The sequence below is a fragment of the Tympanuchus pallidicinctus genome, unplaced genomic scaffold, assembly GCF_026119805.1.
Source record: "Tympanuchus pallidicinctus isolate F22 unplaced genomic scaffold, pur_lepc_1.0 scaffold1, whole genome shotgun sequence".
In the NCBI taxonomy this organism is placed as follows: Eukaryota; Metazoa; Chordata; class Aves; order Galliformes; family Phasianidae; genus Tympanuchus; species Tympanuchus pallidicinctus.
Window position 1 is genome coordinate 5,162,855 of NW_026294618.1, and position 13,362 is coordinate 5,176,216.

Consider the following 13,362-nt stretch of genomic DNA (forward strand, 5'->3'; position numbering starts at 1 on the left):
CCTAACTGACCTTCAGGTAGTTTTACTTGTATCACTGCTGTGCTTTGAAGTCACTGAATTGCAATCGGCAGTAATTGGTTTTTCACTAACATACAGTAATGGAGTAGCACAAGGGTGATGCTGGTCTTTGTTCTGTTCCATTGTTGTAGGGGTTGGTGCTTACAGGACATTGGTAGATTCACCATCTCACCTACCGATGGCATTTGGGACTTCTAAGAACATGAACAGCCCCAAGCTACAAATCAAGATGAGCTCGTGGACACCTCTGAGCAACCCAGCCATGAACGAGCAGGTGAGTTCTGTGCAAATGGGTCAAATTTGTGGGATCACAGAGCTGGTGAGTTTGGAGAGGACTTCTGGTGATTGAGTCCAACTCTTCAAGACAAAGTCAGCTAGAGGGTTCACTCGTGATCTTGTCCAGTCAGGTTTTGAATATTCACAAGCCTTAAAGTAAATTCTGTTTCATTTCACCAATTCTCAAGTCTCAGAAAAAATTGACTTATCCTTTTGGCTGTGTAAATCATGAGTAATGGAATCAGAACTTTAATAACTTGTTTAATATTAGGAATAAATGTATATATATGGAATACATAGTCTTTATGATATATTCACGTGTATAAAACCTACTATGATATGTGAAGTTCTAATGTATATTGCTTAAAGCATATAAGCATGTAGTTGAAGTATTCTTATTTTGACAAGTAAACCATTTTTAAACAAAGAATGTGTATTCATTTTTTAGTGAAAGCCATTCATTTTCTGCCTTAGAAGACTTAGCCCCAGAGCAAACCCAGTGTCAGTGTTTCTGAGTGGCCAGTGCTCCACCACAATTTGCAGGAGAGACCTTGGTACCCACACCCTGACTCCTTTGCTGAGCCTGGCCACGCTGAGATGGGGCTGATATTTTGTTAACTGAAGTGATGCACTCAATTTATAAATAACAAGATGCATTTCCTGGTCTCCCACTCTGCAGACTAAATCTGGGATCTGCTAACGCAAGGAAGGTGTTTTTTTTTATCTCATGCATCATCAGGACAGCATTCCTCCCTCAGAGTTCAGTTAATATATCTGCTGATGATTCATTGAATTTAATCCAGAGTGGGCCATAATGTTACTCAGTGCCACTTCCTGGATTTCTCAGGCCCTCGTTTCACACACCTCTCTGTGTCCTCAGCTCAGTAATTCGAATTTGGCTATGATGTATCTTCCACAAAAGCATATTGATTTCCTTAGGGATTATCAAGAAATGAAAATTTCATCACTTTGCTAACAATTTTTTTCTCTTGGCTAATCCTCTATACCATTAAAAGATTAAACCTTGTCTCTTGTCTCAATACCTCTAGCATTAGCTTCCATCATCTAAATCTTCTTCTGCTAGCTTATTAAACTCTTTTGTAATGAGATTGTGTTGTTTTTTTTTTAAATTGTGGAAGTACTTTTACTCTGCTTCAAGCCAACACTTGATCTTTTTTTTGATAAACTAAACAGATTGAGCCCTTTGAAGTTCTTTCAGTTTGGCAGATTCTCCAGCCTTTGCATCATTTTAATGTCTGCTTCCTACACTCTTTATAACACATTTTTACAGACACACATCACTAGGTAATAAAGTGCAATCTGACTAGCAGTGAGTGAGTAAAAAAAGCCCTTTCTCATCTTTTTACTCCTCCACTCTTTAGGCAATGTGGTGTTGCATTGTGCTGCAGCAAATCTCGTAGGAGCTAATATTGGACTGTTTTGTACTCTTGCCCTTAGAATCATAGAATTGTAGAATCACCAAGGTTGAGAAAGACCTCAAAGATCATCTAGTCCAGCTGTCCACCAGTACTGCCCACTACTCCATGTTCCTAATCACCACATCTGTCCTTTCCTTAAACACCTCCAGGGTGGTGACTCCACGCTGGACAGACTGCTTCAATGCCTCAGCACTCTTTTAGGGCAGAAATGCTTCCTTATATCCAACCTGAACTATCCCTGGTTCAACCTGATGCCATCACTTCTTTTCCCTTTGCAAGTTACCCGAAGAAGAGGCTGAAGCCCATCTCACTACAACCTTCTTTCAGGCAGTTGTAGGGAGTGGTGAGGTCTCTCCTGAGCCTCCTCTTCTCCAAACTGAAAAATGACTATTTCCTCAGCTACTCCCCATAACACTTGTGCTCCTGCTGCATTGCCTCCAGGGCCTCAATGTCTTGTTTTTCTCAGCCAATTGTCAACAGACACCCTCAGATCCTTTTTCTCTGCATAGTCTTCCAGCCACTCTGCCCCAAGCCTGTAGCATTGCCCGGGGTTGTTGTGGCCAAAGTGCAGGACCTGGCACTTGGTCTTGTTGAACTTCATCCCATTGGCCTGAGCCCAGCTATCCAGCCTGTCCTCTGTAGGGCCTTCCTACCCTCAGGCAGATTGATATTTCCTCCAAGCTTGGTATCATTTGCAAACTTACTGAGGGCACACTCAATTCCCTCATCCAAATCATCTTTAAAAATAATGAACAGAACAATTCCCAGTAGTGACCCCAGGAGAGCAGCACTTGTGACCGGCCGCCAGTTGGGTGTCACTCCATTCACCTCCATGCTTCAGGCCCAGCCCTCCAGCCAGTTCCTTACCCAGCAAAGAGTGTACCTGTCCCAGTCATGGGCTGCAGCTTCTCCAGGATAATACTGTGGGAGACAGTGTCAAAGGCTTTGTTGAAGTCTAGGTAGACATCAGCAGTCTTTCTGTCATCCTCCAACATCTTAATGTTGTTGTTCTGGGTAGGAAAGAACCTATCTCCTATCTCCCAGACCTGTGATCAGTGATTAAATTCATTATAAAAATTATTTGCTTCTGATCCAGGTTTGAAACTCTTTCATTTATCCCTACACAGCTCTCAGTGCTGGCTCTGCAGAGTTAGAAGAAAACAAATAGTTGCAACAGAAATATTGCCAACAGGTGAAATTGGGAGATAATCCAATTGATATATATAAGGTGTGAGAAGGTTTTATTTTCCCATCCTATTTTATTTTACCATCCTATCTCTGTTCATTTCTGCACTTTTGAGTGAAGACGAAGTCTGAAAAAGTAAAGAGTTTCTAGAAAGAAGGTATGTGAAAAACAGTGAGAAGATAAAAACAGAGAGAGAAGAGGTGCTGAAGAAAAATACTTCTTAGATGAATTGGCAGTGAGGGGGCAGGAATGGTGAGAATTTAGAGCTGGTCAATAGCATTTAAGCTCCATCTAAACAACTGCTAGGAGCAGGTTCAAAGCAGTTAGTGTAAACTTGCCACCTATCTAATCTGGGTTAATCCAGGGGATGCTGCTTCAGTGGTTCCTGCAGATTTCCCTAGGTTTTCAAATATGCTCAGGAGCACACTTGTCTGCATTGATGTCAGGACCCAAGATGTCTCCTGCTTGCTGTATATCCTGAGTCTTGTTCTCCATCTATATTTTTCTGCCTTCACTGCAGCTATCAGATCTTGCCCATAGCGTTACACTGGGTCATGGGCAGACATCTGTTTTAAATCCACAATCTCCAGCAGGAACAAACCAAAGTAAAGAAGCCAGAATTAGGAATATTAAGCAGTATTCACACTCAGAAAACCAGAGGAGGATCTGCATTTAAGGAAGGACTGGATGTCGAGAGAGTATTTGCCTTCAGTTAGTCAGAATTATGCAGTGGGACAGAAGAGCCTAAGTGGCATTTGCAGCAAAGACTGGAGGGATTTGGCAGACAGCCCTGAGCTTGAGCTTATTTATATCTACCTAAGAACACAGATGTGAGATGGCAGTTCTCAGGAGCAACCTGGGCTTTGAGCTGAATCCTAGGCCAGCCAACCTAGGTAGGAGATAGGTGTAACTTGAGGAGGAAACAGTAAAAATGGATCTGATTGACTCAGCAGATGATTATACCAATCTGGGGCTATTCTATTGCTAATTAATGCTTCCAAGTGCCTGGAGTAGGCAGAACTTTCTAACAGAGTTGGCTTAGTTGTATCTCCAAAAATGCTGAAAGCAAATATGTGTCTTTCTTTGATCAAAGACCATTAAATTGCATTCAGTTACATAAATAGCTCCCTGCCTCACTTGAATTATCCATCTCAAAACTTAGATCTTTGACTATTCATCATTTGCTTGTGGCAAATCCCTTTCCAAGTTCAGCTTGTTCAGCTTTTGTATTTTTTTCACTTTGCCAAGTGTCCTGCATGCAAATAAAGCAAATAATAACTGTCAACATGCAAATAAAAGAAATGTCACTTTTCAGTCCTCACAGGAGACACTCCTGCTGAGAGAGACAGAGCTGATGCTGACAACTGCTGTACCAGACATCAGCACTGTTAATGTCTTTCTCTGCATGAACCTTCTTTGCAGGCTGTCAAAGCAATAACATTTTTGGAGTTTATAATGATCAAACATGTTTTCCTAGTTGTGGTTAATAGCTGTTTTTGTGCACAGTTATAAACTGGGCTTTTTCCTTGATCTGTCTTCTAGAGAAAAAAAAAAAGAAGAAGCAATACATCTGTAGCATTTCCTCACTTGCAAGGTCATAGTCCTGAGCATAAAGGCAGTTTTGTAGTAGTGGAAAGCCACGTGCTAGTGCTTTCATATCTAGCTCCCTAAGGATGAAGGTCAACATCACAAATCCTCTGCTGTATTTTGATACCATTCATCCATCTTGTTAGTTGTCACTGTAAAGAACCTAGGGACAGCATGAGCCACAACAACTGGCCTTAGTAAGCCATAGCCAGAGCTCTATGATAGCTATCCACGTTGTATCCGTTCCATTACCCAGTTTCTCCAACTCAGGAGAACTGAAATCTACTGAAAAAAGTAAATAAAGATCTATGAAGGGCAACACAAGCAACCCAGGAGGTTTCAGGAGTGCTTTGATGACACAGGTCATCAAGGAGCCAACAAGGGAAGATGCTCTGCTGGTCCTCATTCTTATAAACAAGGAAGGATTGGTTGGGGATGTGTCCGATTCTGGACTCCCCATACAAGAAAGACAAAGACTTATTGGAATAAGCCCAGTGAAATATCACAGAAAGGATCAGGAAATCGGAGCATCTGACACATAGGGAAGAGTTGAGAGTTATGGGATTGTTCAGCCTGGAGAAGAAAGGCTCAGATACGGCCTTATGAGTGTATTTGGATACCTGATGGAAGGAGGTAAAGAACACAGAGCCAGACTTTTCTTGGTAGCTTCCAGGGAAATGCCAAGAGACAATGGCCACAAACTGAAAGGCAGGAAATTCCACTGACCATAGGAAAAATCATTTTTACCATGAGAGTGGTCACACACAAGTTACTCAGAGAGACTGCAGGGTTTTCATCTAAGAAGATATTCAAAATCCAGTTGGATGTGGCCCTAAGCAACATACTTTAGCTGACCCTAGCAGGGACTTGGGATTTAACCATTCTCCTTAAGTTCCTTCCAACTTCACCCATTTTGTGATGCTGTTTCTATTTTCCAGGTTTCATAGCTTGTTTGGTTTTTTCAAGCTATGTTTTTTCTTAGCAGATACTGAATCCCCTTACAGTATTCATTTTTAATTGTGTGTGTATTTTTTACAGGTATTTGAAGAAAGAAGAGCCCTGTTCAGAAAATGGGTAAACTTTTCCTTTTATATATATTTAAATACAGTTAAGTTTCTGAACTTATCAAGAGATTACTGTAAGGGGAATGTATAACATCCTACTTTGAAAAAGGGGTTCGTTTTCCTTAAAGATACATGAAAGTGAACTTCAACTTTTGATGAAGGCAAAGGTGCCTTATTTTTGTAAGTTTTGAACTTGGGAAATTACATTCTTTTCTCAAAATTTTCTGTAATAAGGTAAGAAGCCCTCAGAAAACTCTGTGAAGTCTTCAGAGAGGATACTGGGTGTTCAGGTATTGCCTTTGCCTGATAAAAGTCTTTAAAGCTGGTAGTAAATGACACGATATCTGCAAAGAGCACACATAGGGCTCCTGATGCTGCAATCGCTGACCATCTCACAGTATCATGCTATCAATATCTTCATAACTTGTGTATGAGTCAGGAAAGTGCTGTCATCCTATTTTTCGTTAAAAAAATGAGGTATACAGAGACTTAAAACAGAATTTTCTGCCACAGCCAGAGATCACTGTAAGATAGGCATTCAGGATAGGGTTTCTCTGGCCAAGTGTGTATGAGTGAAACAAAGGGATTTCAGCCTGACTGGTTTGGTCATCGTAGGCTCAGTGTACAGTCAACAGAAGGAAAGCAGTGCTTCCAGAGGGTAATTCATCTCACTTAATGTAGGATGAAAGAGCAGCTCTCTAGAGATGCCTGCTTCGGTAGCCTATGAAGGCAGTCATAGCTGGCAGCTGTAAAGGAATGCAACTGTAAGTGACTTACCCTGGAAGCAGATGGCACAGCATGCAATGGCAGAATATCTGCAACACCTGAAATATCACATTGTCCTTACTCTTTTATGAGTAAAAACCTATATAATTGTGGGAAAGTAGCTGTATTCTGCTCGTCTCCTGTGCAAAGAGGAATACAGACTCAGTGATTTTATTGCAGTAAATGAGTGGATGTATTAAAGCAGTGACTGTGTGGCTGAGCCCTCTGCACATCTTTATAAGTGGAACCACAGAACCAGGTACATGGTTACGTATGGTACTCAGGCTAAAATGACATGTAGAAATAATGCTCTTTGAGAAAGGATATTTGCACAATAACTTTGTGTGAACTGTGATGCTTATTCTTTATGCCTAATAGGGCACTTGTGTGAAAGCTTTTTGCATGTAAACTGTTTCTTACAGACAAGCATTTTGATTTTAAGTTCATACAGATTATTCATCTTTATAGGAGATACATTGTCCACACCTTGTTATTTGTGTGCCTTTTGATCACAAGGGTTTTAACAAAAAACCAAGAAAACAAAATAATTGGACGCTTGTTCACCTTTTAAGATGAAAGTCAGTAACTCACAAACTTCACATCTGTTTCTTGCAAACTGATGGGTGTTTTAAAATGCCTATGGTATACATGCTGGTAAAAAATGTTGTTGGAACCTCTATTGAAAGAGCCAAAATCTGGAAATAACCTTCCCTAAACACAACACAAGTGCTGAATCATCTTCTGAAAGGTTAAATACCTGACCCCCATCTGACACTTGGTCAGTACTTCTCACCATGCTCCTTTGGAGTTAATTCTCCTTGTGCTTCTGTCATCCATCATAGCAATGAAAAGGGCGTGGAAAGCACAAAAGCTGTTCTTAGCTCCCTTCAAAGCCTTTGGCATTATGTTGTATGCAAAGCCTAGGGCAGCTTGGGTTCGGGAGAAACTTTATCAAGAAACCACAGTGCTTTGGCAGGACTTTTTACACTGATTCACACAATCCTCTCAGGGTGCACTCAGGAAGTACAGACTAGATGAAACTGCTGGAGATTGGCTTTCTATGGCTGGGAATTCCACATTCAGTGTAGTTACAAATGGCTTGTTATGAAACTGGAGGGCTGAAGTCCATCCTGAGTTCAGCACTGTTCATTTTTGGTTATATCTGGGTGAGGAATGGGAAGTACATACTCATTTACAGATGCCATCAGGCTGGGAGTGATTTCATGAACTTAGAAATGATTAGAAATGAAAATGAAAAGTTCTGCAGTTTGATAGGGACAAATGGAAAGCGTTATGAGTAAGAATGATGTTTATGAAAACTGCAGATACAAGAAAACCAAAGTATGCTGCAACTCTATAAAATATATAGGGAATTATGAATATGACTGTCTTATAATGATAAAATGGGGAAATATCCCAAAGAGCTGTCTGAAAGGCAGAGCCATTGCCAGTGTTGTACCATGCATACTGAGAAAGGTGAGCACCAGGTGGAGGTGCTTCTGAGAATGGCCTCAGGTCCAGGAAACTTGAAAATGGTCTGTTTACTCTAGGGAAGATGGGGAAAAGGTGCAGGTATTGTAAAGGTTATCTTTACAATAACAGATTAAAGCACACGAAAAAGAAGGGAATGATCTCTGTATTCACGTTGGATAGGATAAGAAATAATGGGCTTGTATCTCAATTATGGAGATACAATTGAGACACCAGCAAAATTTAGAGCTAATTCACTGCTGCAATAGCTTGCCTTGGAGGCTAAGGGGTGGAAACCTCCACTGGAGGAGTCTTTTGAGGACAGGTTAGACAAATATTTGTCAGGATTATCTTCCTTGCACTAGGAGCTGAACTAAGAGTTTCTCAACCTTTTTAAGCTAATGTCTCCCAGGCTGTTGTGGTCCTTAAGACTGAGAAGCAATGAACTAGGTGACCCGAAGGGATTTCTTCTCTCTGTTTCTGCATGGCTGAGCAGCCCCAAAGGGTGTAGGACCGGCTGTGCTGTCACCTGCCCTATTGAACAAAAACAGTAGGACCCTCTACAGGATCTTGGCTGTCTCACACTGCACTGAACTCATCAAGGTATAACTGCTGCACAGAGGTGAAGCAGTGGTAGTGCAGCAGATAGGCTGTCCTACATAGCTGTTCCCAGGGCTGAGTATTTGCAGGCTTCGATCTTGCTGGAGGCATTTGTGGTGAATTTCTATCACACTGCTTTACCCAAACGCTTTCCAGATACATACAAAAGATAAACTGCGCTGCTGTCTTTCAGTTGAAATACTTCTGGGAAAGCATTACAATTTCTCAGTTTCTTTTTGTTTTCTTCTAGCTGCTATTCTATATTGCACCTGGGGAAGATGTCCTGATGGACTCCCTCTCAGCTTCCCTTTCTGCTCTGTTCTCAATACTTCAAGCCAATACTTCCTCCCATTAATCTAAGAAACACAACATCATTTTGCTTTACCTTAACACTCGATGCTATTATGCTGACATGCAGGTTAGCAGGTAGACAATGAGGCTAGGGTTGAATTTGTATATTAAGATACCTAAGCTCAAGTGTCTCCATGTGATCAGAGCATCTCAGCTTCTGCTCTAGCCAAATGGGATGTGGACAAATTGGGAAACCCTAACAATGATTCAGCTCACCTCATGGGTTACATCTTGTCAGAGTACTAGTTAATTTGTGGCAAAGAACCACTTGAGAGAAGCAAGGCTCTGGGGAGACCTGAGAGCAGCCTTTCAGTACCTAAAAGGAGCTGTAAGAAAGAAGCGGACAGGCTCTTTAGCAGCAGTGGTGATAGGACCAGAGGAAATGGTTTCAAAATAAAAGAAGGGAGATTTAGGTTTAATATGAGGAGGAGGTCTGTTACAGTAAGGGGTAACGAAGCACTGGCATGGGTTGCCAGAAAGGTGGTGGTGCCCCATCCTTGGACATGCCCATGTCATGCTGGATGGGCTCTGAGCACTGATGGAGCTGTGGGTGTCCCTGTTCAGTGCAGGGAGTGGGACAGGTGGCCTTCAAATGTCCCCTCCAACTCAAACAATTCTATGATTCTATTATGGACACCAGATGCTGCCTCTTTCATCCCTTTCTATTCTAACCCTTGCCTCCAAATAGATCACTGCATTGGAGCTGGAAGAAGGTGGTTGAGGAGACAAAAATTGCTTCTGCTGAGCTGAACCATCCATCTACTTGCAAGTTATTCTGCTTTAATGTGTTCCAGAAGGGCAGTAGTGACTTGGGAGTTCTGTGCTGTGTTTGCAGAGCACAGGGCTGCCTGAGTGTGATTGTAACCCTGTGAACTCACGTCAGTATTCTGAGTTGGAGGCGAGGATTATGTCCCAATTCAGTGGCTGGTTCAAGTCAGTAAAACAACCTGCCTGTTAGAGCAGAGAGGGGCCTCTTTAGGTTAAGTGGCAGAGGTTGTGTTCCTCAGCTCTGAGGTCCTGGGCTCTCCCCTTGGTGTCAGGCTGCATTATTTGTGTGTGTGCACTCGTGGATTAATCGTAAACTGATCGCAGGAGTAGAGGCTGGGCACTGCATTCCCTGGTGACACGGTCGGTAGCCTTATGTCACGCAGTCCCCGGGGAGACATTGTTCTCCAGGACTTGGGGAAAGACACAGAAAAGGAAAAAGTTCCTGGCTGCGGATTGAGAAGGTGCAGTCCCTTGAAAAGGGGAATCCAGTCCGACTGGTTGGATTGCTGTAATCACATGCAAGGGGAGGAACTGTGGAGAAAAGCAGCCAAATGTGGGATGGGGACATGCTTGTTAATACTGGAAAAGAGACAAATTGTGCCTGCTTAAATACTTGGTTGCTGCTGAATGCGGTGGAGAAGAAGCTGTGTGTTCCCATGCTCCTGACAGGGCGACACTGATTTAGTCTCCCATGTGGTGTAAGCTGTAAGCTCGGGCTGAGGATGCTGGAAGGAATTGCTCCATTGCAAAGCAGTGGCAGAATGGGAAGAGCTAAACGGACACAAATATTCTGTGTCTCTGAAAGAGAATCTGTATTTCCTTTGATCAGTTCACTTAATCTCTTGGTGTGGAAGGGAGGAAGCCAGTTACCCCCTTGTCTCTGGAACTTATCCAGGAGAAATTTACCTTTGTTAATAGATGATTGCAGATTGTTTTAATGAGAAAAGGATGTAGCTGTGAACATGAATGAGGAGTCTGTGCAGCAGAAGCTCTTCCTCCTCCGGCACATGACAGAAAAAAACCTTTCACATCAAACTGAAAGTGAGGAAGGCACAGGCAAAACCTCCTCTGTTCCCCTGTGATGCATCTTCACCTGAATTTGTATTCTTAGAGAACACATTCCTAAGTGCTGAATCCAAAGGTCCTGCTTTAGTTATTATTTAGCACTTTGCTAAACTCCATTAGAGGTGAAAGTTATATGCAAAATAGGGAGGGGAGGGAAGGGTGTACTCCTTAATTCGCTGTCTGTTTGCGTATGAAAAGACATGGACATTTGGGAGCTTTCTTCTCTTTGGCTTTTTGCCTGGGTTCTGTGTTCCAACCCTTCTTGTCCTTGCTGACCTACATGAAGGTTTTGTAAAGGTGTCTGCAAGAAGGAGCAGAGCTATTTACTGCTCACAGCTTATTGTCCAGTCCTGGAATTAAATACATCCAGGTAAAAATAAAGAAAGGAACAAAGAATTCTGTAAGGTGAACTGTGAAGAAATTACTTCTCAGTTACTTTTCATCTGCCCAGTGTTGGGTTTGTTATTAGGCGACTAACTGGGGATTCGGGCTGTCACGGTGCAGGCAGCTGGACTGTCTCATGATAAGCACATATGGCAGTCATTCAGCATTGTGGTACGTGCTTGGAACAGTGCGTCCATTGGCCTTGAGGAAGAAACTGGACTCTGGAGGGTATATAAGATACTGTTGAATTTCAATGAACACCGTTTTGCAGCATCCCCATATTGGTGTCTGTGTTGCAATGGCCCTAGCGAGGAGAGATAGCGGGTAGAGCAAGGAGAGATCGCTAGCCCCTGCACTGAGGGATCCTCAAATGGTGGCGTCTGCGGCAGCCCAGTATATTTTAGACCATAGCAATGCTGGTCCTCCAGTTCACCATCAATTTTTGGTGTGGAAGCTGAGAAAAAAAAAAGATTAAATTTGTAATCCATTTTATTCTGAGAAAGAAAGGAAAGGAAGGGAATTGGGCATTGAATCTACCCAGCTCTTCATAAACACGTATATATATGCACATCTATATATGAAGATGCTTATAGATATATATATGAAGAGTTGCATGTTTTTTTTTCTTACTGCTATTTTTGATTTGTGGAGACCATGTTTAAATAAGTTCTTCAAATGCCCCTGGTGTTAAATGCGGAAATAACTGTGCTGTGATTTGGAGAGCAAGTTGTCAGCTGTGGAAAGCTGACTTCAGGAAACAGAAAGAGGAACGTGTGTTGAAGGCACGGCCAGTGCGTGAGAAAGAAAGAAGCAAGGGAAGGCAGCATTCTCCAGACAGGCCTGGCTCTTTAGGAACTTGCCCTTTGTAAGGAAGGGGAGTTTGGGTCACAAGGAATCTGCACTCTGCCTCTGGAAGTCCACCCTTCTCTGTACCATTCTGCCGCCAGCGGTTCCCACTGGGGATTCCTGTTGGCGCTGACTACACGGTCCTCTGCCACGTCCTCCCTGCTGGCACTCCGTGCTGCCCTCGCAGCCAGGACTGCTCCTGCAGGTTTTGAGACAGATTGCACAGATTGTGGCGATGAGGTCAGTCTCCTCCCAGGAGATTCCTGCTGACAGGGCCCTTTCCATCCCCTGCTGTCAACACAGGCTAAACACCAGGTACGGCTGCCGTTGCTCCCACCCTGTTTACACAGCTCTGCTCCTCTCTGCTCAGTGCCGTTGTTGCTGCTGTATCAAGCGATACGTGCTTGTGTGGTTATGTGCTCATTTCTTCCCACAGTGAGGTCCAGCTGTTTTCCTCCTCCTCTTTAGATATCTGTCATAAGCGCAGAAATGCCATGAAAAATCTCTTACTGTGCTGCCAGGTCTGTGTCACGTTTTCCTTGGGAGATGCAGGCAACTGATGTAGTTTCTCTTTGCTCTGCTTCTTTGCAGGCAGTGGGGATTTCTCTCTTATGCAGACTGTGGGAATAAATACTTCACAAATTGCGAGGCACTCAAATACTGCAGTTTTGGGGGCCATACATGGGTCAGGATAGGTGAGGAAGCAGCAGTCAACTTAGGACCCAATCCTGCAAACACATGCCTGAGTCTCCTTCTTTTAATGACTGAAGCCAAGTTTTCCAAACTGATCCTAGGTGTTAAGAGTCTTGTGAGGATGACTGTGTCCTGGACAAGGTCATCCTGGATCCTTTGAGGATTATAAATCATACGTTATGTGGCTTCTGAGTTTCTTTTAATGTAGCCTCTCCATTTGTTCCCAGCTCCTACATGCTTTGCTATTGAGTGAGTCACCAAAAGCTGCTGTTTGGACACCTTCCCTTGCCTTACATGTATGATTTATTTTAACAAGCTGGATCTCCGGTTTCTCACAACCTGGAACTCTTTTTTCAGTTTATCAAGTGGACAGATGCTCAGAGACAGAAGATCCTGGTGGATCAGTTGGAGCTCTGCTCCCTGTCCCTGAAGAAATTCTGTGCCCAGAAGCTACAAGATCGAATTCCTATCGAAGCTCTAGATTTTACCGTGAAGCTTCCTAGAGTTCTGTCCCTGTACATCTTCTCCTTTCTGGACCCACGGAGTCTTTGTCGATGTGCGCAGGTAAAAAAAAAAACAACACATGCTAAGATTCAGAAAGTCAGGTCAAAAAAGATAAAACAAGAAACAGAACCAGGTTCCAATAAAGCTGTAGGAACGCAAGAATGCCTTGTGACCTGGCACCCTGGTGCTGTATGCTTAGTGACACTCGTACGAGATAGAACACAGCACTTCCCCAGATCCTAAAATAAATCAAATTGGCCAATGTTTATGAAAGTGAAGACTAATTTTGGGAGCTCAACGCTAAGCCATTTAATATGTGGCACTTTACAAGGCTGATTGTTCTCAA

At 42.9% G+C, this 13,362-nt stretch overlaps 1 protein-coding gene across 1 annotated transcript in view; it reads left to right on the forward strand.

The window, feature by feature from the left end:
* Window positions 1–153: 153 nt before the first annotated feature.
* FBXO16 (F-box protein 16) overlaps window positions 154–13,362 on the forward strand; it is a 33,004-nt gene continuing 19,795 nt past the window's right edge. Inside the window, exons 1-3 of the mRNA XM_052693081.1 lie at window positions 154–292; window positions 5,545–5,580; window positions 12,870–13,076. Of these exons, the coding sequence (XP_052549041.1) occupies window positions 197–292; window positions 5,545–5,580; window positions 12,870–13,076 (339 nt within the window). The 5' untranslated portion in view covers window positions 154–196. The remainder of the gene's footprint in view (window positions 293–5,544; window positions 5,581–12,869; window positions 13,077–13,362) is intronic.